Source organism: Coregonus lavaretus, assembly GCF_964263955.1.
Source record: "Coregonus lavaretus genome assembly, chromosome: 40".
NCBI lineage: Eukaryota > Metazoa > Chordata > Actinopteri > Salmoniformes > Salmonidae > Coregonus > Coregonus lavaretus.
This window is the reverse complement of record NC_140027.1, coordinates 5,503,103-5,530,727: the sequence shown is the minus strand read 5'-3', so window position 1 is coordinate 5,530,727 and position 27,625 is coordinate 5,503,103. Positions and strand designations below refer to the sequence as shown.

Sequence of the window (27,625 nt, the reverse complement as noted above, 5' to 3'; positions counted from 1 at the left end):
AGTCACAATTCAACACGAGCAGCTTTCAAGCTGATAAATGCGCCTGCGCACTACGGCTGACCCTTCTGGTTCCTGCGCGTAATGCCACGACGTTAGTAGCGGTAGACACAAAATACAAGCTACAGTTCTATCTTTAAGAAGAGAAACGACAAATACACCGCTTTCAGTCGGTATCACATTCAATTGTAGCTACGAACACATTTTCTGTTAGAAAACGCAGTCGACAGCAACTATGTTGAAGTTTTTCCTACTCTGCACACTGGCGGTGGCAAGCCGGGCTGAGATCGGCGAAGAAGATGATGTTCTGGTGCTGAAGAAAAGTAATTTCGAGGAGGCTTTGGAAGCTCACCCAAACATCCTTGTTGAATTCTGTAAGTAATTACCTGCTATCTGATATAAAGCCTTAGACAACAACCTAACTTGTTAGCTTTCCTGCTAATTTGTTCACGCAGCTAAACTAGCATGCTAGCTGAGTTCGCTTGCGGCTGTGTTATCAGTTTCACTTCAGCTACTGCAGAAGGTATGTGGAATGGCCAACGTCAGCTAGCTAGCTTGCTTGATTGCTAACGTTAAGTGTGCCTAACGTTAACTTAGCTACTATCGTTTTGCTTGGCAAACGTTAGTTATTCAAATTGGTCACTTGCTAGCTAGGCCTGTCATACATTTCATGTTGATTACACACATTGGCCATTTGATTGGCATTGTATTACAAATAGTAACGTTATATATTTTTTTGAAGGAATCTAAGCCAATGCCCATCCCAGCTAGCTTGCTAACTGTAGCTAACGTTAACTAGGTAGCTAGTTATTGCAACATATTTGGATGAACCTTAGTAGTACAGGACTTTGTTGCTGTTAACTAGCTATCTAGCTAGTAGTATAACGTTACCCGGCACAGTAAAATTGAGCATTCAGTGCTCCATATCTAGTTATCTAGCCGTCTCAGGACTGATAAGTAAACAACTAAATGACAGTCACATTTATCTGTGAACACTTGTTGGTGCAAGTGTCTGGTTCTTTACCAGCCTTGGTGGCTGCATATATCTAGAAGTTGATAAACGTGACTAAAACGTATTCTTGTTTGTTTAGCTTACAAGGGATGGCTTGTGCTTCTGTGTACCCTCGAGACAATACTTCATGCACGATTTAGAATACTCAAGCTATGTGCAACAGTGCTAGCAAAGCATCTCTTCTTGAGTGATCACTTCATTCAGTCGTGTGAATACATCAGGCAGACTCCATTAGTTGCAACAGTGACGTGTATGGTTTTGATTCAGTCACCACTTGAGTTTCGATTGCTAGATATCGTTTCCTGATCATGAACACTTTCTACCCCGGTTTCAGTTAGGAGCTGTTTTGATGTAAGTTTACTGAAATTCACATAAGTTTCTGCAGTGGTTTTGCAACACAGGTCCCGCTACAACTGTCAAACTATTTGAGGTATTCTGCACTTTTAACTGACAAGCCTGCAGTCCAATCAGAGAACTCCACGACTCGGACTTTCCAATGAACACCGTGGGGGGAGGACTAAATACTGTTGCCCACGTATCTCACGGACGGGCGGGACCTGTGGGGTTGGATGAGATGCTAGGTTGACGTGTACTTATAAAGTTAAATCATCTGTTCAATTTTTGTTTAACTCTCCTGGCTGATGGAATTGGGGGTTTTCTCCACTGAAACCAAGAAACATTGCAGTGAAAACGCACCAACTCATTTTATTCATGTTTTGAAAGAATGATAAACATAATATTTAGTTAGAAAGGAATTGCTGTAGGACTTTTTTATAATTTGAGGAAATATCCTTTGGACTTTGAATTTACAACCAAGCTTAATAGACTTGTCAAGTTTATGGTGATATCTTGACATCTCGAGGAATTGCTGTAGGGCTTTTTTATAATTTGAGGAAATATCCTTTGGACTTTGAATTTACAACCAAGCTTAATAGACTTGTCAAGTTTATGTTGATATCTTGACATCTCAAGGCACATTAATCACACAATCACAGGCAATCAATGAGTTAAGTTTGTTTTGTTGAGTTCATGCATTCAGAACCTGTACAAGCCATTCTATGTCCACCATAAGAAGTCAGATTAGAAATCCACCTCCTTTCTCAGGCAACATTTTCACTATCTTTTATTTTATTTTTAATTTTTTCACCTTTATTTAACCAGGTAAGCCAGTTGAGAACAAGTTCTCATTTACAACTGTGACCTGGCCAAGATAAAGCAAAGCAGTGCGATTAAAAACAACAACAGTTACATATGGGGTAAACAAAACATAAAGTCAAAAATACAACAGAAAATATATATACAGTGTGTGCAAATGTAGTAAGTTATGGAGGTAAGGCAATAAATAGGCCATAGTGCAAAATAGTTACAATTTCGTATTAACACTGGAATTATAGATGTGCAAATAGAGATACTGGGGTGCAAATTAGTTATAGCCCAAGGCTAGTCTTTTCAGTGAGCTCATTGAAAACTAACTTGCCAGATGAGATTTCCCCACACCCTCTAAATAGCCTACTGTAAGCAAATGTGCTTTGTTCAGTTATCTGGAAATCTGCAAATCACATGTTAATGTAGTATATCAACAGAGCCACTACTGTATTTGCATCTACTTCACCCATCAGTGATAATATCTAAACTCTGAAGCTATGTGGTCTAATTCTATTTCTATGATGTCCTTGTTTCAGATGCCCCATGGTGCGGCCACTGCAAGGCCCTGGTCCCGGAGTATGCCAAAGCTGCCAGCATGCTGAAGGCAGAGGGCTCAGAGATCCGCCTGGCCAAGGTGGACGCCACCGAGGAGGCAGACCTGGCCCAGGAGTTTGGTGTCCGGGGGTACCCTACCATCAAGTTCTTCAAGGGGGGAGACAAGGAGTCGCCCAAAGAGTACTCTGGTGAGTAGTGGGATGATGTATGTTACAGCTAGTGCTGGCACAATAATCATATAACTGACAATTATGGTCAACTGTGAACTAAAGAAAGTACTAATCAGAATCGTTGTACCCCGTTAAGGGGGATTCAACTTTATATTTAAGTAGATGTAGTTTACAAAATAGCAGTTCATTTTTACATGAATTGGGTAAAGTTTAATCATTTTATGAGCAGAATGTCACCGGCGGGATGAGAAGCTTTATTTCTAAAAGTTCCAAGCCGTCAAAACCATTTGTTTTTGAGACTGGGGGTGGTTGTCACCAAAGCTGTGTTGTATTCATTAGGTATGTTGTAACTCATTTTCTTATGATGCATTGTCCTACAAGCTCAATTTTCTTTTTACAAAAATTATGACAAATTATGTCAATTTGCATGACAATTAATCGTTACCTAAAATTCCATAATCGTCATAGCCCTAGTTACAGCATATACTGCGCTTGACATGATCATGGACCGACTCCATAGGCAGAATTGGGCTATTTCTGTGTACTTGGATAGCCGTTACAAATTTAGCCTATTCTTTCACTTTCTCAAGTCAGTTGGACAAGGCTCTACCCTGAATTTCTTCAGATTTTCAAATAACCAATTATATCAAATAAGATTGTCAACTTCCAAATTATGCTATTCATGTGATGATCTCAATGACTAAATCTAAAACAACCTAATTTCTCAATGCCTAAGTAGCTCAGTGCCTGGGAGAACTATTACCAACAAAGTGATAAGCTGTCTCGTGTAGTGCAGTAGTCCGGTTATGATCATCAGGCAAAGATTCTGTGTATGATCAGATCATTATTTTCTGAAGGATGGCTCAGACACTAAGTAATTACTTTTCTTATGCTGTTAATGGGACTCCTATCAGCCAAGTGTGTGTTAGCCAATGACCCATTCACTCTGCCCCATATAACTGTGACTAAATGAAGGGGCCCCTTCCTCCTCCACACATTCTCTCCATGCTCTCGCTCTCCCCCTCCCATCCCCCCAACCGGGCAATGTGCAGTTCCTCACGTTTGCTCACTGTGGCTGCGCCTGTCTGTGTTTTTTATTTTTTTTATTTTAAGGGGGTGTGTGTGGGACAGCCCTAACTTCCAGCACTTGCTCTCTCTGGGCTAAAAGCGGTGCACTGTCAAGGCCACAGGCAGCAGTATCCCTTCTCCAGCTGTCTGTCTGGCCTGGCTACAGCGTTGCTCAGTGGTGTTGCTCCGCTGTTGCTTCATTGGCTCATTTCGTAATAGCATCCAGGTTAATCATGAGTCAGTCCACTTAATTGGGACACGTTGGTTCTTAGAGAGCTTAAGTCTTCTCTGTTGGGCCAAACGAATCACGGCGGTATGTAGCTACCTTTTTCCTTAGTCTGCCAGCAACAAGGCTGGTGTGACCAAATAAGATTAGAAATACTTTATTAAATGAGAGGTCTTTCACTGTCCTTTGTCCCTCATAACGACCATTCAAGTAGAATAATGGCAGCAGTACTTGTAGCTGTGCTTACTCAAGTACACCATAGTCGTGGCAGAGTAAATGTACTTTTCCGCCTGTTCACCCTGAAGCATTGTTTGATCTATCTGTGGCGGGCTGTACCGTTAGTGTCTCTTCAGCCAGCCCTGGTCATGTGACCTGGGCCCTGTTCCAATACTTCAAAATGCATCCTTGCGTCCGCCCTTGCCATAATCTCTGATCTGTACATGATTAGAAGACACGAAGGCAGGGTTGCCATTCTGTTGTATTGTTTACCATGGCCAACCTTGTCTGCTCAGTGAATACATTACAGTACAACAAACAAAGGAAGTAGGGAATCAATCTCATACATTATTCATGTTTGAACGCGACCAGAGTGACTAGAACTGTTGTTCCCTTCCTGCAGCTGGCAGACAGGCTGATGACATTGTCAACTGGCTGAAGAAGCGCACCGGACCGTCCGCCACCACCCTGGGGGAGGTCGCCCAGGCAGAGTCCATGATCGCCGACAACGAGGTAGCGGTCATCGGCTTCTTCAAGGTGAGACGATGACCTCTGACCTAGCTGCGCGAGGTCACTGTGATACTACAAGGCCGATCTGTAGTGATTCTTTGCAGGAAAGTTTAGTGCCTACTAAGCCCTATTTCCCACTAGACCGCTAGTTGTTTGACACTTTTTCAGTACTGATCAATAGTTTTGGCTAATTTTCAATAGGAATACATAAAATCATTCTCTCACAGTTTAAATGAATTATCAAGGCATAGATGGGCATGTTTTAATCATTAATTTGCTACATAAATGAGTTTTACGGTTCATGTATGACGGCATCTAAGCTAAGCGTCTCTTTGTCCTCCAGGATGCGGAGTCTGAGGGAGCGAAGGCTTTCCTGAAGGCTGCCGAGGCCGTCGATGATGTTCCATTCGGCATCACCTCCAACGACGCCATCTTCTCCAAGTTCGAGGTGTCCAAGGATGGAGTGGTCCTCTTCAAGAAGGTACGGCGTGAATACTTTGATTCAGTATGACTTAATCACCCCAAGCGTTTTCATCTCTTTCAAAATTACTACCCTGATCATGGCGTAACCCTTCGATCCATCGGACTCTGTAGACTGCTTGCTGCCTGGAAGCTATATCTTAGCAGTGAATCCTTACGGTTTTTGCTTTCTCTACTTTGCTGTCTAGTAGTGATTATTGGCATGTTTTACCAGTTATTTAAATTTAACTGGATTATAAACACATTATGAATGACCTGGAATAGATTTGATTATATCACGAGCGTAACCCATACCATCACTTAACATCAATCTGGAGGGTAGCTGCAGACAGGCTTGATTCTTTTACGACCCACACAGCCTGGTGTCAGCTAGGTATTGGAATCCGACGACCCCATATCTACAGCAGTATCCGGTCTTGGCCTGCTAATATTAGCCTGTAGACCTCTGAGGTTCTGCTCTGGGAATGCGTCTGACTCTCGTTCTGCCTGCTTTTGGGCTCATTGCTGCATTCTGCCTTTTGAAGAGGGTGACATCATTGAGCTAGCATGCCTAGATGATTACTGATGGGTTAGTGGCATCCGCTGTATTAGGTCATAGGGTTTCCCTGCTAGTCTCATTGGCTGGTGTCTGTGAATGAAGAACAAGTACAGCTGACAAGCTCTCTAAAGTACAGTGCAGCTCTTAACAGTTCAAAAGAAGGGGCATGCTATCTTCTTTGATCGAGCCCTCCTGAGATTCTTCCTTCATATTCAAGTCTAGACTTTCTGAGGAGTTCACTCATTTGAACCAGCATTTCCCCGGTAATGGCAAGATGAGGGATTCATTCAGATTTGACAGGGAAGGCCAACTGGTCATTTAAATTCGGCTCCGACATGTAATGGTCTTACCCTCTCCCCTCCCTCAAATGACAATTATTCTTGAAAGGAGCAGATATGGTAATTGGATATCCATATTTCAAAGCCACATCTTGTCAGCTAAGAGTAAACTGACCTGGGCTGAACTGGGTCACAGTCCACATGGACATTCCATTAGATGTTATGCAACTTGTCATGGCCACATTCCTGCCTTTCCATAGATATCAGATGTTATGTCAAATACATTCTTCCTTTCACCTGATAAGTCATCAGTGGTCAACAAGGAAAGAAGACAGCTGCCAGTGGGGGTTTGGGTTGAGTAGTTGGAAACATGGTCCACTATGAGGCATAGGACTGAATCTCAAACTTCAGAAATAATGCACTGATGTCTATGTGGGTTAGATATCAAGTTAGGATTTGGCTCCTATTCAGCAGAAGTAAGATTCCAATGGGACATTTTAAAAACAGTTGCCACCCAGAAACCTTTTTTATTTTCATTGCTGGACAAGACTAGACCAGACCAGACTTGTCAGTCAACCTGTCTCCATCTCTCTCAATCTGTTTAGAATGTTTTATCCTACTTTTTTAAATCATTGCCCATTTAGTGGTCAGGGAGGACACAGCTCATCGACATGTCGCATATTCAATAGATTTCTGCCTGTCATTTTAAAGGCTTAACCCTCCATCTCTAATGAGACATAGATGGGATTCCTCCATCTTATCGCCCGAGCAGCCCCCCCGGCTCATCAGTCATCATACTACCCCACTATTGTCTGCTTACTGTGTGTGTAATCCAACCCTGACACACACACACACTCCTGGCCCAATGCCCACAGTTTAGAAAAGTCCCAAAGCTCTGACTGTTTCGATAGACAGCTGTCACCCTGCCCTCCCTTTACTTGTTTAACACTCAGAGGCTTGAGTTTCACTGCTTTGGTCAATGTCCGTAACTCCTGTGGTCTCTCCACTTTCCCTTTGTGTACCAGGAAGAGCTGCCCGGCACTGTATAGCTATTCTTCACACTCAATAAAACCCCATTTAGCCTACCGGTGCTTTCTTCGGCTGGGGTTACCAAAGGGATTTAAATGAGCTTGTTTTGGTAAATCTATGTTTGGGTTGTGGGGAGTTCACAGGCAGAATATAATCAAATGGGACTAAACTGGAAAGTTGGTGGCGTATTAACGGGTTTTGCTTCCAACTAATGTTTCCATCTGTTTTCTCCTCCACAGTTCGATGAGGGTCGTAACACCTTTGACGGAGAGCTGAGCAAGGCTGACCTGCTGGCCTTCATCAAGGCCAACCAGCTGCCCCTGGTCATCGAGTTCACCGAGCAGGTAATGGCCGTACTTTGTTCCGCTGATACTCAGATGCGCTGTCTCAAATATCCTCTCACACACACACACACACACACACACTCTCTCGACCACTCAGAAAATACACTTTTTCCCAGATGAACTTTCTTCTGTTGTCACACAAAGCTACAGAATCTATCAACAGCCTCATCCCCACCAAGGCCCTTCAGTGCTCTTACCACAACTTTAAGCTGAGCTTTGTTCCCCGTGTATGACATTCATGCTTCATAACATTTTGTTTGCTCTGCAGACCGCCCCCAAGATCTTCGGAGGAGAAATCAAGTCTCACATCCTCATGTTCGTGCCCAAGGCTGCCTCAGACTTCAAAGACAAAATGGCCGAGTTCAAGAAAGCAGCCGAGGGATTCAAGGGCAAGGTGGGTGGACCAGACTGTCTGAACAGATTGAAAGTGACGACCATTCATTGTACCCTATCTCCAGCAAAGGCAGTGTGCTTGTTTTTCCTGATCTATTTATTGTGAGGCAGTTATTTTTCATCCAGTGCCTTGAAAGTAATGTACTGCATGTGCAGTACTGTGTCTCGGTATGTACCACAGACTGTACTGGAGTGTACTTCACATACCTACCTAGACTAAAGGCTAGATACTTGACCCTCGTATTTAATCTTCCTCTCCTTCCCAGATCCTGTTCATCTTCATCGACAGCGAGGTGGACGACAACCAGCGCATCCTGGAGTTCTTTGGGCTGAAGAAGGAGGAGTGTCCCGCCATCCGCCTCATCACTCTGGAGGACGAGATGACCAAGTACAGGCCCGAGAGCGAGGCCATCACCGCCGACAACATCGTTGCCTTCTGCACACTCTTCACCGAGGGCAAACTCAAGGTGTGTGTTGGCCTAATAATGACTACACACACTCCAATTGTACATGCTCTGTGTGCGTGTAAGAACATAGTGTTACTCAGATTACAGGGTTACTGGGGTTTCTAGATCATTGGGATGCCCCTGACTGCTGAGAAGTTCAGTACTGTAGGCCACAGTCCAGCCTAGACGGTGAGAACAGCCGTGCCCTACTGTAGACATTGATGAATCAGTCTCCATTACTCTTATGTCACTGCAGTGCAGTCATGTCTCGATGGCTGTGCGTCAATGGCAATGGATTGAAAGTGCAGATGTAGGCTAACACGCTGTACCAGAAAGTAGTCCAAATGTCAATTCTTATGTCATAAGGTTTAGTGCAAGCTGTTAGGACTTTTAGGAAGACACAACCAAATGTGGGCCTCCATCACGAACTTGAATTAGTAAGTATTGGTTTGACTCCATATTCATTTTAGTGGTGTGACGGAGTATGTACACTGTGCAGGTTTTGCATAATTCCCATTGTATAGGAGATTGCCTCATGACTTGGGAATCATGTTTCTGTACCATTCAACAGGGTAACGACCCAGAATTCAAGTGTTGCTTAGTTTGGAACTAACATAATTCAGCTCATTCTTAGTTTTGCAAAAGTAATGTAATCTATCGTCAATCTCTCCTCTTCGTGTCTCCCCCAACAGCCCCACCTCATGAGCCAGGACATCCCTGAAGACTGGGACAAGAACCCCGTCAAAGTCCTGGTCGGCAAGAACTTTGAGGAGGTAGTCTTCGACCCCAAAAAGAACGTCTTCGTTGAGTTTTGTAAGTACTACCCCCTCTCGTCAATCCCAGTACCATATGTAAGCCCCAGGTGGTCAACAGGCTCCCTTTTCAGGGGTCGATGGCCCTGATATATTTTGAGGTGCGCTCTTTTGATTACACCACCCACGTGGAGGGAGGAAGAGTGGTGGGAATCTATCTCCTGAGTCTGAAACCTGAGTCTTTCTCCTAGCCCTGGCGATGCACCCTTGTGCTAAGCCCCAGCAGATGTACAAGAGACTGGGATAGGGACCTAAGATCATTCCATCAGTCCTCCACACTAATCAATGCGTAACCCAAGACAGAGTAAGAAAACATTGGGATAAATGTAGTCGCGGGAGGAGATTTTTATAGCTCACTATTACTAAACTTGCCTCCACTGTTGTGGTGAGCCAGAGTGAGGAATTTTCCATCCCTGGGCTTTAATATAATGTCGCTCAAGGTCACTGACTGGGGGCGGGGGAGTAGTACCATTTCCCGTACGGGTGTGGAGGGTATTTCCTACCCGGTTGAGGGGAGCGAGGGCATTTAGCTGGGGGCGCACGTGCCATGCTCCGTGCGTGTTTGAAGTTTCCCAGTGTTTGGGTCGCCAGGGTAGGATGGGACAGGATGGCATTGTAGGGAGGCACAGCTGTCGTAAACCTAACTGCCAGCCTCTGCAACTACAGCACACAGGCTTGAATTAATGGGCCGCATGCAGGCGATTCTCCCATTCCAGTCACTTTCCATTGTATAAATGATCCTATACAGCCATGCATTATATTTTCCATGCATATCTGTGCATCAGTGAGTATTTATATCCATGCATGATACTTCTACCATGGATAGAAATGGAAGGCAAAGTAACGTCATGCAATACAATAACCAGCCTAAGCATTCAGGTGATAATCAATGAGCTTGTATGGGACATGAAAATGTTCTCATCAATCCATGAATAAGATCTTATATGACTTTTGCATGCTGCTGTTAACGCATGACTGCTTTTTGCCCATGGGACTTATACCTGGCTGCTCCTCTGTTCTCCCCACTGCAGATGCACCCTGGTGCGGCCACTGCAAACAGATTGACCCCATCTGGACCAAACTGGGAGAGAAGTACCAGGACAGCGCCGACATCATCGTGGCCAAGATGGACTCCACAGCCAACGAGATCGAGACAGTCAAAGTACACAGCTTCCCCACACTCAAGTTCTTCCCTGCAGGGGATGAGCACAAGGTAAGTCTACTGGAAAGACGTGGAATGTCTGTGTCAGCAGCCATTTGTTACTGAAGCAGTTGACTCCCAAATGTATCATTACAACGTTTTCATCGAAATGGTCCTCGGCTGGTCAGTCCCTCTGTCCCACACTAGGGGATGGCGTTTGAGTTGAGACAGAGGGGCCGTGCTATAAACCCAAATGTGATGAGATTATTGCATGACTATAGAAGTCCTCCATACAACCCCATTTTGGAATGACCAAGGTCTATAGGTCTAATTCCCCTTTTGCGATAACATGACAACATATATATATTTTTAATTGGCTAATTTTCTCAACATAGCCAGCGATAAATTGCACGGCATTCGAGCACGGGTCTCACTTTTGAAAACCAAGCTCTCGAGAGAGATTTAACCCCCTTCAGTTAGTAGCACCTCTCATTCTGGGCTTTGGCTCTTTCGGTAAACACCTCCAAAGCATGGCTATTGGCCACCCATACCCATCCATCCACCCTACTGAAAAATCATATTTTAATTTCTTAATCATTTCACACATGACGAAACCCGAGCCTGATGGCCGTCTGAGTGACTCTGCCATTGTGGGGGTGTTTACGACTTCTACCACCCCCAACCCCTCATTTATGGGTGCCCGATAATGCCCTCTCCCTCTTGGGATCCTCTAGAGACCCTCACCCCAGCTCTTAAAGAGCAGGTTGACATTTATTGTCATGAGTCTTGTCTTGGAGGCAGAACTGATCATTTTCCCCTTAGATAGGCCAGTCAAAATTGGCTAGTGTGTAAAAGAAAATAATGCTTTTTGGTTTTAATGTCAGGCAATAGGTTTAGAAATGTAGTTAAGATTTTATGACTGTGGCTGTGCCAGCTACAACAAGATTCAAGATGAAAAACGCAAACCTGCTCTTAAAGACCACCCTGGCCCTCAACCAACTCGCAGAGGCATGCCAGCCACCCTACTGAACTATAGCCCATAGCAGTCAACTACAGAAAGCCTCCTTGAAGAGGTTGGCAGCCTTAATTGGGAGCTGTGTGCTGGTATCCCCCTCGCTAAGAGCCCTGGGGTTAACCCTGAGCCATTCCTCAATGTGACAGAGCCAGAGATGGCTAGGGAAGGGGGCAGCTGCACGAGTAGCCCCAGGCTCCGCCTCTCTGTCTGATGGCTCGTTATGGTCTGTATTGACTGGCTAAGACTGCATGGGTCTGGAGGCAGAGCTCCGCGACTGTCCTCAAGACCGATCTCAAGGGCAGCGCTATAGTAACTGGTTCTATAAAGGAGAAGGGCCATAAACAACACACCTTTTAGCCTTCTCTCCTCCATCAATAGTTGTAGATCTCCTCTTGACCACTCATTGGCACAGATCTGAAGATGGCCAGAGGCCTCAGGTTATTGGCTCCAGATTCAAATTAGCACGTGTTGTTGCGGGACCCCACAGGCTGATTTTTAATAATTAGACATTTAAATAGGATTTCAGTAGAATCTTTGACAAATAGGCCACTGGACTTTTCTTGGGGTTTTATAGCTCCAATTTTGCCACATTTGATAGTTGGTAATGCATGCAGTCAGTCTTTCTCATGGAAAAGCAAAGGAAAATGACCCATTTTGTATTTGAATCCCTATATACATTTGATGCATGTGATTTTCTTCCATGCAGGTGGTCGACTACAATGGTGAGAGGACGCTGGAGGGCTTCACCAAGTTCCTGGAGAGCGGAGGCAAGGATGGCGGAGCACCAGCTGGAGAAGAAGGGGAGGAGGATGATGGTCTGGATGTAAGTACACCCCTGGGAGTCTTCATCCTTAAGCAGACACTACAATGATGTTTGCAAGACTTGCAACTTATAACTTTCAACCGCAAGGCATTGCTATAATGTCAAACCGTAATTGTGGCAACCTTTTGAAAGCCCAACAGTTTTACTTGCAGTTTCGATCTGTAAACGCCCACCTTTTTCACCCAATGACTTATTTTTTACACGGTCATATGCTGAGTATATGTCTCGTTGAAATTTGCATGTTGCTCAAGGCCGCTTTCAAACTGTCAAAAAATGGTGCGTTTGAATTACAGCCAACCCAATGTTATCCAGTAAAAGCAATGCATTAGTGGACAGGACAGGAGAATGCAGCAAAGTTTGAGAAGGTTTAACCTGATCAATTGAATACAAACTACGATTCTCCCCAGAAACTGGCCCAAGAGTTGTGCATGTGCAAGCAAGGCCTCTTACAGCACTAAATGCTTTTTGGGAGGGATATTCAGTATCCTGTAGGTCACCCAGAATAGACCCACAGGACCACCTCTCCTGAAGATTTGGGTGACTTGTAACCCTAGAATTGGGGTCACACATGCCTACCTGTGAATGCAATCTGTCCTCCCTGCAAGTGAAGCCTACTCTGCCTTAGGACAATGCAGAAACAAATGGAATGGGTCTGCTTTACATGGTGTTATTTATTTGTCAGTGTTGAAGTCTGGTGCCTTTCCCCATCTCACTTCACTGACTCAACCACTTTCCAATCCAACCTGGAGGAAACTGGGTCTTGCATCTAGAGATGATATAGGTCAACCTGACTAAGACTTCCATGAACTGTCTTCAAGCACAGCAGGCAGCCAGACAGACATGCTCATTACATCAGCAGCCCATGTCTATCCTCAATGAAGGACATGACAAACTTGACCCACTCAAAATCCTGACCTGAGTTTGTAATAATTCTGACTAATAGAATTCATACCAGGAGATCCCATAATGCCCGGGTGGAACAGAGTAAGACATTTTGTGAAAATGTATCATGTTCCTTACATCATCATCCAAGACTTCTTTCATTCAAGGGAATGATGGGGTTTTTCTCTCCCCATTTCGAAGCCAAATGGCCAGAGCCAGTAATCTCTCTAATGTTTCTAAAATAAGCCTGGTGGCTTTTTGAGATGCGGCTGAGGTTTCGCTCCATCCCTGGCACCTAGCTGGGTGCTAAGACCAGGGCCTGCATCCAAAATCCTCTGGAGATCCAGCTCAAACTAGTTGAAGGCCTTCGTCCCACTACCTCACACACACCCCACCCACCACACCCCCTTCTCAGAAGTCTAATTGCAGACCATGCCCCGACTGCTGTCACTAATGCCCCCTGCAGCTGTCGCCGCTGTTTACCAGGCTATCCCTTGGGACCAGGTCTCATGACCGAACGTGCAAGTCAACATCCCCAACCCTACCTTCCTCACCCCCACATCCTAGACTAGAATAGTGTATATGCATATGAAGTGGGTAAAACGATATGTAAACATTATTCATTATTAACTGTTTGGGTTACCATGCCATATTTGTTCATGCGATCTGCCGAAAGTGATGTATGTGCAGGGAGAGCCTTTGAGGTAAACCTCAGTGCCCCACGTGTCTAGTCTTTAGGTTGTTTTCATATGTACATATGTTTCACCATAGATGGACATGTTTCGCCAGGTCACGTTTCTTTCAACAACAACCTCTCAAGCATGTCATGTAGCCCATTTTTGGATTTGAGCATATGGTTCATGTATCAGGACAGCCACACAAGATGAGCTGCATAGTATCCTCGCACCATAATATTCATTATAGCTTCCAAGCTTTCTACTCCCAAGAACTGCATGCCCAGTCAGGCCAGACTCAGAGAGAGGCTTCCTCCAGGCAGGTGTTAAAGACCCTCTCCTCCTCTCTTCTCCTCCCAGGATATGGAAGACCTGGACGAACAGGACAGTGATTCTGACGGTGGCGACCACGATGAGTTATAAGACCTGGCGGAGGAGAGACGAACCCCCACCCTTTCTACCAACCAACCACCATCACTTCCACCCCTGTTCTGTGAACACTAATACTTATCCTTTAACTACTCCTCAGTCAGTCAGCAGATGTGTCAGGACCCTCGACCAGCCCCCCCTCCTGAAGCCACCTCTCCAACCTCTATCCCCCTTCTCCCGCCCTCTGGACCAGATGGACTCGTCTGTCCCCTTGTCATGGGAACTCAACAGAGCAGAAAGGCACCTCGTGGTCTTAACGGCTTTTTTCATTACCAACGTTCCTCATCAATCAAACGATGGAGTTGTATTGCCTTGTATATTTGAACCAAAATGTTAACTGCATTAAGATACTGTACTTGACATATCCAGTTGGATCCACAAATTGGGTTATTGTACCTGTCATTTCCTGTCAAATTACTTTTCCCCCACCCTGCCTCAGTGTGAGGATGGTCCAGTTTAGTTTTGCGGTGTAGCTGGTTTTTAGGTTTGGGATGGTGGGGCTGCTCATGTTCTTGTTCCTCTGCTAGGCGTTCTGAGGGCCAGAGGTGTTATATATGGTGGGATGTATGGACTGATCTCTCAGGGGACTTGGGGGCCATCCGATTGTCTTTTTGTAAAGAGTAACAAGTAAAGAAGCAACGTGTTCCGTGTAGCACAGGGGCCTCTGGAAAGCAATATATGCATCTGTAGCTGAGACCAATCTTGAGGGTCACTGTGTTCCTCTCTCTCTGCCTTTATTCCCTCTAAGTCTACAAATCATATGTTTTTCAATTTCAGTTCAGTTTCCCTCATTTCAGCATGGCTACTGACATTTATTTTTAAGAGAAAAAATACACTTTGGAAATAGCTTGTTTTATTTAATTGTATTTTCATTCAATATATATTTTTAAAATCTGTCATTTAAATGATCTGTGTATACCAGTAATGCCCAGCTAAAGTTTAAGCTGGGGCAGAGTTGGCCCTCTTATTCTCTCAGACCTGGGATTAGTGTGGTGGCCCGGGACTGTTTTCTGTTTGTTGCACTGTTCATAACCTGGTCCCAGATCTGTTTGGGCGGTCTCGCCAACTCCTATGGTCTTGACCAGACGGCACAAACGTATCTGAGACCAGGCTACTGTGTTCATGCCGTCAGATTCCACATGGTTACTGAAGGAGCAGAGGTGGTTATGTAAAAGGAAGTGTGTTTTGGGACTTGAGAGCGGTCTCTGTCCTGGAACAGTGCCACAGCCCTACAGTACCTGTACTACCCCCATCCCTCTGGCTTCGGCTCTACCTGACGCTCTCGTCCCCATGGAGGTGTTTGTGTGCCTGGGTGTGTGTGCGGTGATGATTATGGAGTCGTGTGTAAGCGTGCGTGTGATTGAGTCTGCTTTTTTTTCTCACGTCCAGGGACAAGGTTGTGAATGTTTTTTGTGACGTTTGGCTGGGATGGGAGGGTTGAGTAGAGCAGAACGGGGTGAGGGTTGTGACGTTCAACAGCAGCTGTTCAAGGGGGTGGGGGAAATGACTTAGAAACAAACTCATTCCATCACATTGAATTTGACGTGGAAAAGTGAAAACTGGTGGCCAAATAAATAAATAAAAATATGAAACATTTACTGTTGGCTTTTATTCTTGCACTTTTCAGCACAACTTTGTTTCTATATCAATACTGTGGAGTTTTAAAAAGGGAGACTATCATAACTGGATTTTATACCATGATAACCTACGTATGCCAGTAAATAGGCTATAACTAGGGCCCAATGTTTCTAATGGTTATAACACATAATACTTCAGTCCGTAACTATGATTCAATGAAGAATCAGTGCCGATTTTTAAGTCATGCTTACTGGATTAGTCTCTTGCAGTGAATTTCCCACGACGACCAAACTAAAGCCCTTTTGACTGGTTATTACCTTTCTGTAATGTTAATGGTATGCATAGTATATGACTTTGACAGATTCATTTGCCCAAGTCGTTCTAATTGAAACGCTTTATCAACATTGTTATTTTCAACAGCCCAGTCATGACACTTCACCCCCTCTTGGCCCTGTGCCTAGCATTGGCATCTATTGACAGTAAACCATTTTTATGTCCTGTTTACTAGAAGGTTCTCCCCTTCAGTGGTGTGTGTGACCAGTGGCTGTCATGCATCTGGAAGGGGTCATGTTCAAAAGCAGGGGGGAGGAGTGGGTGAAAACAGAAGCTATGGTTACTGCTACTGTCATGGCTGGCGATCCAATGCTTGTGACAGGATGGTAGGAGGAGGGACCCGCTTTCTAGGGCCACTCATCTTCCAATTCTAGAACTTGACCTGTGAGGTGATGGAACCTAAAATAGCCCTGCAGAGAGTATATAGAGGTCTAGACGCAGGCCCTGGATTTCAGAACAGGACTTGCCCCACTGTCTGAAACATCCAGGACACTGCACCACGAGAGCCATTGACGAAAGAGGAAAGGCTTTTTTGAAGGACATATCTTGAATGTCTAATTTCCCTGCCTTTGGTTTATTTTACCGCTGAAAAAGGCTTGAAGATTTTCATCTGAAATCCTCTTCTGTCACTCGATTTCACAATTGTTTTATCTTTGAGCAAGACAGAACTTTCACGAGGATGAAGTACTACCAGTACCCAGTCTCCCAGTCCATGGGCATCAAGGCTTATGGCCCCAAAGAGTCCAGCAGCTCTTCTTGCGCCCGCTCCTCTCCACGGATCAAACCGGTCCGCAGCGTCCACTTCCCCAACGACATTGTGTTCCAGGACTACGTCCGGCAGGGCGAGCTGGACAGGATTGGACTCTTCATCAGAAAGAGGAGGGTCAGCCTGGAAACCATCTACCACTCTGGTGAGTCACCATGAAATCAGAACAAAATGGAAACCATTTTAATGCATTCAAGAGCTTGAAGCATCAGAAGTGTCTTCATGCTCTGGTTAGATTTCAACTGGGCTTAACAATTCCAAAGACTTGATCATTTCTAATGACTCCAGTATTGATGCATTGACCTGAGTCTCTGTAGCACATACAGTAATGGACTAATGCCTCAGTATAAACTTTGATCATTGAGTGTTCCTTCAATGAACCTGTACTGATGCTATTTCACATCCATTCCCATTGACGGCTCTGCAGGTATGGCAGCGATCCATGAGGCCGTCCTCTCTGGGAACCTGGAGTGTGTGAAGCTGCTGGTGAAGCACGGAGCAGACATCCACCAGAGAGACGAGGAGGGCTGGACACCTCTCCACATGGCCTGCAGCGACGGATTCCCTGACATTGCCAAGTGAGTCAACGCACCTAGCATACCCACACATCAACAGTCACTAGCTTTATTTATTTATCCACACACATTAAGCAAGGTCAGTGGGCTAGTACAACTGGGTCTTGAGCCGATGTACTATTAATATCAACTTCAAGCCTGACTAACTTGTATTTCTGCTGCTGGCCATACAATGTCAATGCAGCATCCCTGCAGTTCAGGTATTCAATGCATTTCAGGATAGGTGAAGATTTAGATTTGTACGTCACTAGGACGCAGCTCACACTGCCGGTTAAAAGTGTCAAGCCCTTACAAGGAAGACAAACCAAAACACGCATTGGCTGAATTTTGAGTAGCCCTCATACCCCGATAGCAGTAAACTACACTGAGGATCTGCCACTTTCCTCTAACCCTCTGAAGAATCTCACGTTTAACTATCTCAGCACGGTACATACCATTGGATACTTTCTTTACTGACAATGCTTTTCTTCTGCTTCTCCCACCAGGTACCTGATTTCTATTGGCGCCGACCCTCAGGCGGAGAACGAGTGTGGGGAGACACCTGCCGATCTCATCGACCCAGAGTGCACGGGGGTTCGGGAGCTGCAGGTGTTGCTTGGGGTGGAGGATGACTGAGCTCTCCTCCTCATCTAACCCTAAAACTCCACTGAATCTTCAGTCTCCTTCCTCGTCCAGGCCTCCCGGTTGCCCCTCGACAATGGAATGAAATGGACAGATCGGTAGAACATCGTCATTCAGTGCCCTCCCTCGAGGTGGTCCTGGAGACATATCTGGTCTGTTGGGAGGAAGGAGGCCAGCCAACAGTAGATGGTTGCCTTTGAGAGTGAACTGAACTGTTACTGGAAAGGGGCTCCTCCCAGGAAATCTCAGCAGGCATCGCTTTGTAATGCTGTTTGCAGGTGCAGAAGTTAGTTTGAGCTTTTGTACTTTTTTTATACAGGGTGAACGCAGCACTGAAATGAATTAGATAACAGTATGGTAATCAGCTTTTCTAATTGCTTTATATAGTTGATGTGTGAAAGCTTTTTTGGAAGTTGTGAAACATGGATCTGTCGTTGTCCTCTGACACGTAGGGCCATTCTGCAATAGGGCCTACTGCCCACCACAGTAAACCAATGTGATCGGTCAACTCTACCTACTGACAGCGTTTATAGTTAAAGAGTTGTCATTTACATCATACGACTTTTCAATTTGAAACGAATACCCTGCATATGTACCACATGAATATGTACCCTGCATACTGTATGTACTCTAAAATGTACCACATTAATATGTACCCTGCATACTGTATGTACTCTAAAATGTACGACATGAATGTTAGTCTAACACTTTACCTCTATACTTTTGCAAACACCACTGGAATGGTAAATTGTGTGTTTACAATTGCTTTTACAATCATTTATAACAAACCGTGTGCAATCAATTGTGGTTACACCGCTTTGTAAATAAGTGGTCTTTTTTTATTTTTTTATTAAAATTGTTTCATACAAAAACAACTTAGTGATCTATTTGTCTTTATCAACTACTGGTATAAGAACTTGACAGAACTGTTTGAAGAGAAAGAAAATGTATTATTTTTACTTTAACTTCAAACTACAGTAACCAATCTTGGTTCCAATTAACCTTGGTGGACTGAGAAGCATTTCTAACATTGAAGCAAGGTACAGTTCCCGGTAGGATGGCTCCAGCCGGGGATCAAGTTAATGCTTGTTAATTGGACCAGCTCTCTGCAGGAGGTGATTATCCATGCCTCTGCACAATGAGTACTGTACAGTATTGGCTGAGGTGCTGCTTTCTGATGGATTTAGAGAGACAAGTTGAATTTGGGAAAGGGCTGAGGAAATCTAAAGCCAAGTCAAGGTTGTGCTTTAGCCACAAGAAAATACCCCACCAGTATCAAGAGTGGAAGTTTCCCGTACACCACATATCTAGCAGCAAACTATCCTACCCCTAACCTATTAGTGGGGTGTATGTATCTGATCCTATATGAGTGGTTTGAAATAAGTTTCTATGTACTTCGGGTGGGGCTCCACTTTTGGTTTGTTCTGCGTGGTCCTGACTGTCAAAACAATAGGACATGTACACTGAGTGTATAAAATATTAGGAACACCTTACTAATATTGAGTTGCACCCCCTTTTGCCCTCAGAACAGCCTCAATTCGTCGGGCATGGACTCTACAAGGTGTTGAAAGCGTTCCACAGGGATGCTGGCCTACGTTGACTCCAATGCTTCCCACAGTTGTGTCAAATTGGCTGGATGTCATTTGGGTGGTGGACCATTCTTGATACACACGGGAAACTGTTGAGCGTGAAAAACTCAGCAACATTGCAGTTCTCGACACACTCAAACCGGTGCGCCTGGCACCTACTACCCCGTTCAAAAGCACTTAAATATTGTCTTGCCCATTCACCCTCTGAATGGTAAGCATACACAATCCATGTCTCGTCTCAAGGCTTAAAAATCATTTAACTGGTCTCCTCCCCTTCATCTACAGATTTAAGTGGATTTAACAAGTGACATCAATAAGGGATCATAGCTTTCACCTGGATCCACCTGGTCAGTCTGTCATGGAAAGAGCAGGTGTTCCTAATGTTTTGTACACACAGTGCAGTTAATCTCAGGGGCTATAGATACCAATTCAATGAATTTGCATTGATTAATCATTGGTCAGCTTGTTAAAGAGGAGAGTTACTCTCATACAATGTAAAGACCTTTGAGTTTGAGAAAACCACTATATAAAATTAAAATCAGTAGCAGGTCAAGATTAAATCCTAATCATACATTTATTCACATTCATTGTCATCATTCACACACCCCTCCACAGAATACAAACGATGACAGCCTCAGAGAAAAACAAAGTAGCTGGAAATGTACAAAAAAAAAACAAGCATATGTATTCCGAAACGTTAGAATCCTCTGATTGTGACGCATCAGTCTGTCTTTGAAAGGCATTCAAGTGATGTTGTCCGGATGAGCTCATTCTTTGAACTTCCACTCCTGCCGACACATTGGGCACTGCTGCTGGACCTGCTGGGAGTTGAGCCATTTGAGGATGCAGTGCATGTGGAAGCAGTGGGAGCACTGGCCCCAGACCAATGGGCAGTCATCTCCAGGAACCTTACCTGGAAAGTAGACATTATGTTGCTGAAAGGTCTCCCCTCAGAGGATGAGTGTCCATATTAGTCACAACGTTGAACACGTCATGATATCAAACGATAATTTATGCATAACGTCAAGATATGAAGGCATCAATAGACATACAGTGCATTCGGAAAGTATTCTTAACTAAACTTCCACATTTTGTTACATTACAGCCTTATTCTAAAATTGATTCTTGTTTTTTCCCCCTCATCAATCTACACACAATACCCTATAATGACAAAGCAAAAACAGGATAAGAATTTTTGCTAGTTTATAAATAAATAAATAAAAAACTGATATCACATTTACACAAGTATTCAGACCCTTTACTCAGTACTTTGAAGCGCCTTTGGCAGCGATTACAGCCTTGAGTCTTCTTGGGTATGACGCTACAAGCTTGGCACACCTATATTTGGGGAGTTTCTCCCATTCTTTTCTGCAGATCCTCTCAAGCTCTGTCAGGTTGGATGAAGAGCGTCGCTGCACAGCTATTTTCAGGTCTCTCCAGAGATGCTAGATCAGGTTCAAATCCGGGTTCTGGCTGGGCCACTCAAGGACATTCAGAGACTTGTCCCGAAGCCACTCCTGCGTTGTCTTGGCTGTGTGCTTAGTGTCGTTGTCCTGTTGGAAGGTGAACCTTCGCCCCAGTCTGAGGTCCTGAGCGCTCTGGAGCAGGTTTTCATCAAGGATCTCTCTGTACTTTGCTATGTTCATCTTTGCCTCGATCCTGACTAGTCTCCCAGTGCCTGCTGCTGAAAAACATCCCCACAGTACGATGCTGCCAGCACCATGCTTCACCGTAGGGATGGTGTCAGGTTTCCTCCAGACGTGACGCTTGGCACTCAGTCTAAAGATTTAAATCTTGGTTTCATCATTTACATTACATTTACGTCATTTAGCAGACGCTCTTATCCAGAGCGACTTACAAATAGGTGCATTCACCTTATAGCCAAGTGGGATAACCACTTTACAATGTATTTTTTTTTTTTGGGGGGGGGGGGGGGGGGGGTTGGAGTAAAGGGGGGAGGGGGTAGAAGGATTACTTTATCCTATCCCAGGTATTCCTTAAAGAGGTGGGGTTTCAAATGTCTCCGGAAGGTGGTGAGTGACTCCGCTGTCCTGGCGTCGTGAGGGAGCTTGTTCCACCATTGGGGTGCCAGAGCAGCGAACAGTTTTGACTGGGCTGAGCGGGAACTATGCTTCCGCAGAGGTAGGGGAGCCAGCAGGCAAGAGGTGGATGAACGCAGTGCCCTCGTTTGGGTGTAGGGACTGATCAGAGCCTGAAGGTACGGAGGTGCCGTTCCCCTCACAGCTCCGTAGGCAAGCACCATGGTCTTGTAGCAGATGCGTTTCTCATGGTCTGAGAGTCTTTAGGTGCCTTTTGGCAAACTCCAAGCGTGCCGTCATGTGCCTTTTCCTGAGGAGTGGCTTCCGCCTGGCCACTCTACCATTAAGGCGTGATTGGTGGAGTGCTGCAGAAATGGTTGTCCTTCTGGAAGGTTCTCCCTTTTCCACAGAGGAGCAATGTCAGAGTGACCATTGGGTTCTTGGTCACCTCCCTGACCTGTGGTAAATTCAGTTGATTGGACATGATTTGGAGAGGCACACACCTGTCTATATAAGGCCCTTCTCCCCTGATTGCTCAGTTTGGCCGAGCAGCCAGCTCTAGGTAGTCTTGGTGGTTCCAAACTTCTTCCATTTAAGAATGATGGAGGCCACTGTGTTCTTGGGGACCTTCAATGCTGCAGAAATGTTTTGGTACCTTTCCCCAGATCTGTGCTTCGACACAATCCTGTCTCGTAGCTCTACGGACAATTCCTTCGACCTCATGGCTTGGTTTTTGCTGTGACATGCACTGTCAACTGTGGGGCCTTATATAGACAGGGGTGTGCCTTTCCAAATCATGTCCAATCAACTGAATTTACCACAGGTGGACTCCAATCAAGTTGTAGAAACATCAAGGATGATTAATGGAAACAGGATGCACCTGAGCTTTCGAGTCTCATAGCAAAGGTTCTAAATACTTATGTAAATACAGTAGTTCTGTTTTTTATTATTTTAAAATTTGCACAAATGTCAAAAAACCTGTTTTCACTTTGTCATTATGGGATATTGTGTGGAGATTGCTGAGGATTTTTTTTTGTGTGGAAAAAGTCAAGGGGTCTGAATACTTTCCGAAGGAACTGTACATGCACTAAGTACCATATTGAGTTTGTGCATACATTCATTTCAGGGACTTAGTATGTTGATAAGACATGTCGAATAACTCAGTAGGTAGTTAGTAAGCAGCTTTATATAAAAACTCACAGTCTGGGCAGCAGCCATTAAAAGACATTCTGCAGATCCCACAGTTCTCATCATTGGCCATCCACAGCCAGGATGCCACGCCGTTCCACTGCTTGATTTTAACCTTCATCTCCCTGTACCTGATCCGCACACATATGAATGTTCAAATGCTTTGGTTCAATGTGGTTTAGGCTAGCCTAGCTAACGTTAGAACTCTTAACGTTAGCTTAGTAGCTAGCTACCGTTACAGTAACCAGACAGCTAGCTAGCTATACACAGTAGTTAATGTAATGTTTGCTCGTCTAGAAAGCTGTGGTGCACCGCCACATGATGTTACTTCGCTGTTGACATTTGGAATAACTAGCTAGTAAGTAACATGGCAAATGTATTACAATTCTAAAATCCTACCTTTGATTTTAAAATGAAGACACGAAACATTTCCTGAGAGTTCCCACACATTTAACGTTACATCCTCGAATCGGGGGAAAACATCGCCACCCATGCCTGTGGAGGATCAAAAGAGGTACAATCCAGAGTATGTAAATGTATGTCTCGTCTTTTCCTTTCGTTTATTTGCATTTGAGAAAAATCTAAAAAGATTGTCAAAAATAAATATATGATGGTCTCTTTTGACTATTTTGATTATACACTGTCCCCCCCAGAAAGGTACCTTTGTGATTGCAATGCTGGATAGAGGCACTAGATATCAGCAGAGAGGACGTTGGTCGTGAAAGAAGCGCTAAATCGAACGGAAATGGTAGTAAGAATGCACTTACGTCACTTACTACAATTATTTTTAAGGCCAGTCACGTCACTCAAACTTTAGCTAGTCGCCGTTGATCAGCACAGGGGAAAGCCGCTAGATTTTGCTACCAAAAACTACATTCTAAAAGTTCATTTTCCAATTATTTGTTTATCTTTAACACGACAAGTGCCACCATGGCTGATAAGATGGATATGTCTTTAGATGACATTATTCAACAAAGTAAGAAAGGTGGAGGTGGCCGCGGAAATCGAGGAGGCCGCGCCCGAGGATCATCGGGTCGAGGTGGGAGTGGAGGCCGACCCGGTGGAGCTGGCCCTGGAGGCCGGACCGGCGGATCCGGGCCCATGAGGAGTCGACAGAACTTCAGCGGAGACAGAAGCGACAGCAGACCCGCGCCATACAGCAGGGTAGGAACACGGAGGATCACAGAAAAAGGAGGAATGGCAGAGGCGACGACGACGAATGTTACATAATTTAGCCGATCTTGTTAAAATGTGCTGCTACACATACCAGGTAGTTCGCAAAGTTGCTGATGGATGTGGAATTATCAACGGGAAGTGCGCTATAGGGCACAACCCAAAGAAGAAACCACTGTTCAGAAACGTTTATTCCTTTGATAATGACGTACAAAGTCGTGTTTGTGGGCCCATGGTCTACATTGCATTTCCCCGCTTCAGGTCAAACAGTTGCCAGCCAGCACTATTGAATGTTACTGATCTTCATGTCCCAAGTTTCTGGGAGTGAACGTTAACTAGCTAGCTAACAACATGTTGTTCACCCTCGTGGGCCACATCAAACCGGAGCTGATCTGCATTCATAAGCTAACTAGCCAACACTTGTTTGTGTAGTTTGAATGCTAGCTGGCCCAGATATTCACCTTTGGTCTTCAAAACGTGTACCTCGTGGGTGTTTTGGTAGTCCACAAATTCTTAATCTCATTTGTCGGCCCTAAATTTAGAGTCCTAGATTTGTCAAATTATCAAGAATTGGACTGTTTACGCAACGAAGCTAACAAAATGGCGACACTCAAAATGGATGTTCAGTCAACTGGGCCACCATTCCTGTGCCACATTGAGTTTTTCTTTGTTTCATATTTTGACCCAGACTGCAAAGCACAACACACCAAAGAACTTTATTGAACTTTCCATGGTCGGTTAAGGGAGCATGACAAAATGACTTTCACACGTTTTGAAGGAAGGATTTTTCTTTGGACTTTTTCTACACTTGGAGGAGTTGAAGAAGAATCTGGATGCTGTCCTTGCCATCGAGTTCAAGTCAGTTTTTTTTTTTTTGCCTACACTGCCATTCTAATTACCTACACAACCTTCAAACCATCTGTAGTGCAGGAGCCATTTTGACTTTGAAGTCCTGCCATCCTTCCTACTAGCTTAGTTTTGTTTCTTTATTTCCTATATTAATTTAGTTGTTTTTATTAAGTAATATGTGTGCTGTTACACTGACCATAAATCCACCATAGACCAATGTCTCTAAATGATAGTGATGTTGCAAGATTCCCCTGCCTGCCTAAGCAACTGACTCAAATGTGCTCAGTCTGATCAGCAGGAGCAGGGGAACCAGAAGTCAGCAGCTGCATTTTCTCATTGTACCTTTACAGCCCAGAGAGCTGCCGGACAAATGGCAACACGACATGTTCGAAGGTGGCTTCGGCGGTAATGCTGGCGGTGGTGGGGGAGCAGGAGGTGGCGGTGTGGAGACTGGCGGCAAGCTCCTGGTCTCAAACCTTGACTTCGGTGTCTCTGACGCTGATATCCAGGTAATTTCTACAGTCAATTTATAGAAAGATGTCGGCCTTTTCACCAAACCGTTTTGACGTTAAACATTAATTGTACTGGCCATGTTTCTTATTGTGTTTGTAATGTTTTTTTTCAGGAGTTGTTCGCGGAATTTGGTACATTGAAGAAAGCGGCTGTTCACTATGACCGGTCTGGCCGCAGCCAGGGAACCGCTGATGTCCACTTTGAGAAGAGGGCTGATGCACTCAAAGCCATGAAACAGTACAACAATGTACCTCTCGATGGTGAGCTTTAATTGGAATTAGTTGATTAATATTGTTTTGAAGCTTGTTTGTCATAAAATAATGTAGTAATTGATTAACTCTTCTGAACAAAGATGTATAATCTTGTTTTCCCTTTGCTCACAGGCCGCGCCATGAGCATTCAGCACGTCACGTCACAAATCGATACCCAGAGACGACCTTCACAGAGGTATGTGATGATTCTATAATATTTTTTTCCTTGTCATGTATGATTGAATTGAATTTTTAAAAATCTAGTGATTCCCAGTTGTTACTCATTGATTCTTTGAATCTGTTTGCAGTTCAAATGGAGGCAGTGGTGGATTCAACAGAGACAGAATTGGACGCCCCAATTTCACAGACAGGCGGGGAGGTGGAGACAGGCGGGGTGGCGGAGGCTCCAGGGGCAGGGGTAGAGGTGGACGTGGTGGTGGCAAACCGCAGCAGTTGTCTGCTGAAGAGCTGGATGCCCAGTTGGATGCTTACAATGCCAAGGTAAATGCATGAAAGTATGGGCATGTCAATTCTTCAATGTAAGTGACTTGATCTTTGTAGCTGGAATATGGTCCTAATTTTCACTTGTTTTTAATTGCAGATGGAGACCAGTTAGAATTCCCAGAAGCACTCATTTGAATCCCTCACCTCATCCCTACCCATCTTTCATCCTCTGCCACATCTGAAGCTGGTTATTGTGGACTTGGACCTGAAAAATGGATTGATCTTTTACACTTACTGTTCTTTGTCATTTTAATGTGTGGATGGATCTTGCTTTTCTCCCTTTTTTTAAATATTATGAACACTTTTTGTACGATTTTATTTTTGGGACGATTGTAGGTTTTTGAGGGGGAGTTTTTTTGGCCCTCTGCCTCCCCTTCTCCTTGTGCATAGTTGTAATAAACCTACAAAACAAACTGTTCCAGTGCATTTTCCTCTTGTTGGTGAAGGTCTGTACAACACTATGGGCTGGTTTCCCACACAGATTAAGTCTAGTCATGGGCTAAAACTGTTTCAGTGTAGATTATCTATATAGTTTACATTAGTCCTGGACTAGGCTTTATCTGTGTCCAGGAAACCGGCCCTACAAACCACAAGCCTGAAAGGCGCTGCATGGTCAATATGATGTCTGCATTGGCCATGCAGCATTTATGGTGATACAGCCTCTGCAGAAGTCAGGGCATTCATACTACTTGCGCAGAGCTGTTGTGAAGGAAGAGTTTGTTTATACAGGACCTCCCACCCTCAACTACTGTCAACCAATCATGTGAATATGGAGCCTTCCGCATTGTTACAAAATTTGAGGCGCACAGGGATGTGCGGAGCTCAATTTGGCCTCTACGTGCCTTCGGAGGCTCTGCAATTACGTCACCACCATCCATATGGCGCCGCCGACCACATTTTTGGATCAAGCATAAATTGGCTCTTAAACCTCTAGGGGTGTGGGGGGATCATGTCAAGTGTGTGGAAATGTTTGAACTTCCAATGGTAGTTCACTGTACTGCTACTTTATATCAAATGCTTGTCAAAAGCTAAAGCAATTTATAACATGCTCCACAGCATTCTTGTCAGATTGTCAAACCCAAATAATGTGTAATGTTAATACATTTTCATACTACTTTTGTGTTTACTACAATATTAATGTAAGGAATGAAATTACTTTTCACTCCAACATCACTGACTTTTCGATAGTATTTCAAACGGTCAAAGAACTAGACAGACCAGTTTATTAGTCTGTTCTGTTCGCAATGAAGGATGAGGCCTAATAAGTTAATTAAAACTATTCAAATGCTGTTTTTAAATGAAGTGTCAAAAACACTAGCACTACTTGTTCAAGACTTCAAACTAGCCCCACCTAATATCTCTTCAGGGCGCGCGGCACCAGCAACTGCACGCCACCGCATAGAGCGTGCGCGCCGCGGCATAGTTCCCGGAAGCGTGTTGCATGGGGCGGCGCCGTTCCTTG

The 27,625-nt window shown here is 44.5% G+C and overlaps 4 protein-coding genes across 5 annotated transcripts; 3 read left to right on the top strand and 1 right to left on the bottom strand.

The window, feature by feature from the left end:
• Positions 1–58: 58 nt before the first annotated feature.
• On the top strand, positions 59–15,782 carry LOC311113712 (protein disulfide-isomerase-like). Its single transcript, XM_084157018.1, has 11 exons — positions 59–371; positions 2,692–2,898; positions 4,794–4,927; positions 5,244–5,381; positions 7,465–7,569; positions 7,838–7,963; positions 8,229–8,429; positions 9,101–9,221; positions 10,252–10,433; positions 12,083–12,199; positions 14,116–15,782. Exons 1-11 carry the CDS (start codon positions 233–235, stop codon positions 14,176–14,178), a joined length of 1,533 nt encoding a protein of 510 aa, XP_084013144.1. The 5' UTR covers positions 59–232; the 3' UTR covers positions 14,179–15,782.
• Positions 15,783–16,679: 897 nt separating this feature from the next.
• Positions 16,680–18,148, top strand: LOC311113715 (uncharacterized protein). The gene is made up of 3 exons (XM_084157020.1): positions 16,680–17,006; positions 17,289–17,439; positions 17,922–18,148. Exons 1-3 carry the CDS (start codon positions 16,775–16,777, stop codon positions 18,049–18,051), a joined length of 513 nt encoding a protein of 170 aa, XP_084013146.1. The 5' UTR covers positions 16,680–16,774; the 3' UTR covers positions 18,052–18,148.
• A 2,047-nt stretch (positions 18,149–20,195) lies between these two features.
• On the bottom strand, positions 20,196–23,347 carry LOC311113716 (anaphase-promoting complex subunit 11). Its single transcript, XM_084157021.1, has 3 exons — positions 23,273–23,347; positions 22,886–23,004; positions 20,196–20,559 (listed from the first exon to the last, which is right to left on the bottom strand). Exons 2-3 carry the CDS (start codon positions 22,992–22,994, stop codon positions 20,414–20,416), a joined length of 255 nt encoding a protein of 84 aa, XP_084013147.1. The 5' UTR covers positions 22,995–23,004; positions 23,273–23,347; the 3' UTR covers positions 20,196–20,413.
• Positions 23,348–23,647: 300 nt separating this feature from the next.
• Positions 23,648–26,576, top strand: LOC311113610 (THO complex subunit 4-like). Of its 2 annotated transcripts, none has more exons than XM_084156869.1 (6): positions 23,648–24,037; positions 25,246–25,404; positions 25,521–25,668; positions 25,792–25,855; positions 25,968–26,160; positions 26,261–26,576. In XM_084156869.1, the coding sequence occupies exons 1-6, from the start codon at positions 23,804–23,806 to the stop codon at positions 26,273–26,275; spliced, it is 813 nt and encodes a 270-aa protein (XP_084012995.1). In that variant the 5' UTR covers positions 23,648–23,803; the 3' UTR covers positions 26,276–26,576. The 2 variants fall into 2 exon arrangements, with proteins under 2 accessions (XP_084012995.1, XP_084012996.1); XM_084156870.1 differs by having other exon boundaries at positions 23,678–24,904.
• The last annotated feature ends 1,049 nt before the right edge of the window (positions 26,577–27,625 follow it).

What these genes read in the sequence shown, in the direction of transcription:
- LOC311113715 (XM_084157020.1), top strand. Translation starts at nt 16,775, where the DNA reads ATGAAGTACTACCAGTACCCAGTCTCCCAGTCCATGGGCATCAAGGCT. An exon ending in GGAAACCATCTACCACTCTG is followed by an intron (nt 17,007 to 17,288) that starts GTGAGTCACCAT and finishes ACGGCTCTGCAG; the next exon opens with GTATGGCAGCGATCCATGAG. An exon ending in GGATTCCCTGACATTGCCAA is followed by an intron (nt 17,440 to 17,921) that starts GTGAGTCAACGC and finishes TTCTCCCACCAG; the next exon opens with GTACCTGATTTCTATTGGCG.
- LOC311113716 (XM_084157021.1), bottom strand. Translation starts at nt 22,994, where the DNA reads ATGAAGGTTAAAATCAAGCAGTGGAACGGCGTGGCATCCTGGCTGTGG. An exon ending in TAATGGCTGCTGCCCAGACT is followed by an intron (nt 20,560 to 22,885) that starts GTGAGTTTTTAT and finishes TCTACTTTCCAG; the next exon opens with GTAAGGTTCCTGGAGATGAC.
- LOC311113610 (XM_084156869.1), top strand. Translation starts at nt 23,804, where the DNA reads ATGGCTGATAAGATGGATATGTCTTTAGATGACATTATTCAACAAAGT. An exon ending in GACCCGCGCCATACAGCAGG is followed by an intron (nt 24,038 to 25,245) that starts GTAGGAACACGG and finishes GTACCTTTACAG; the next exon opens with CCCAGAGAGCTGCCGGACAA. An exon ending in TCTCTGACGCTGATATCCAG is followed by an intron (nt 25,405 to 25,520) that starts GTAATTTCTACA and finishes GTTTTTTTTCAG; the next exon opens with GAGTTGTTCGCGGAATTTGG.
- LOC311113712 (XM_084157018.1), top strand. Translation starts at nt 233, where the DNA reads ATGTTGAAGTTTTTCCTACTCTGCACACTGGCGGTGGCAAGCCGGGCT. An exon ending in AAACATCCTTGTTGAATTCT is followed by an intron (nt 372 to 2,691) that starts GTAAGTAATTAC and finishes TCCTTGTTTCAG; the next exon opens with ATGCCCCATGGTGCGGCCAC. An exon ending in AGGAGGATGATGGTCTGGAT is followed by an intron (nt 12,200 to 14,115) that starts GTAAGTACACCC and finishes TTCTCCTCCCAG; the next exon opens with GATATGGAAGACCTGGACGA.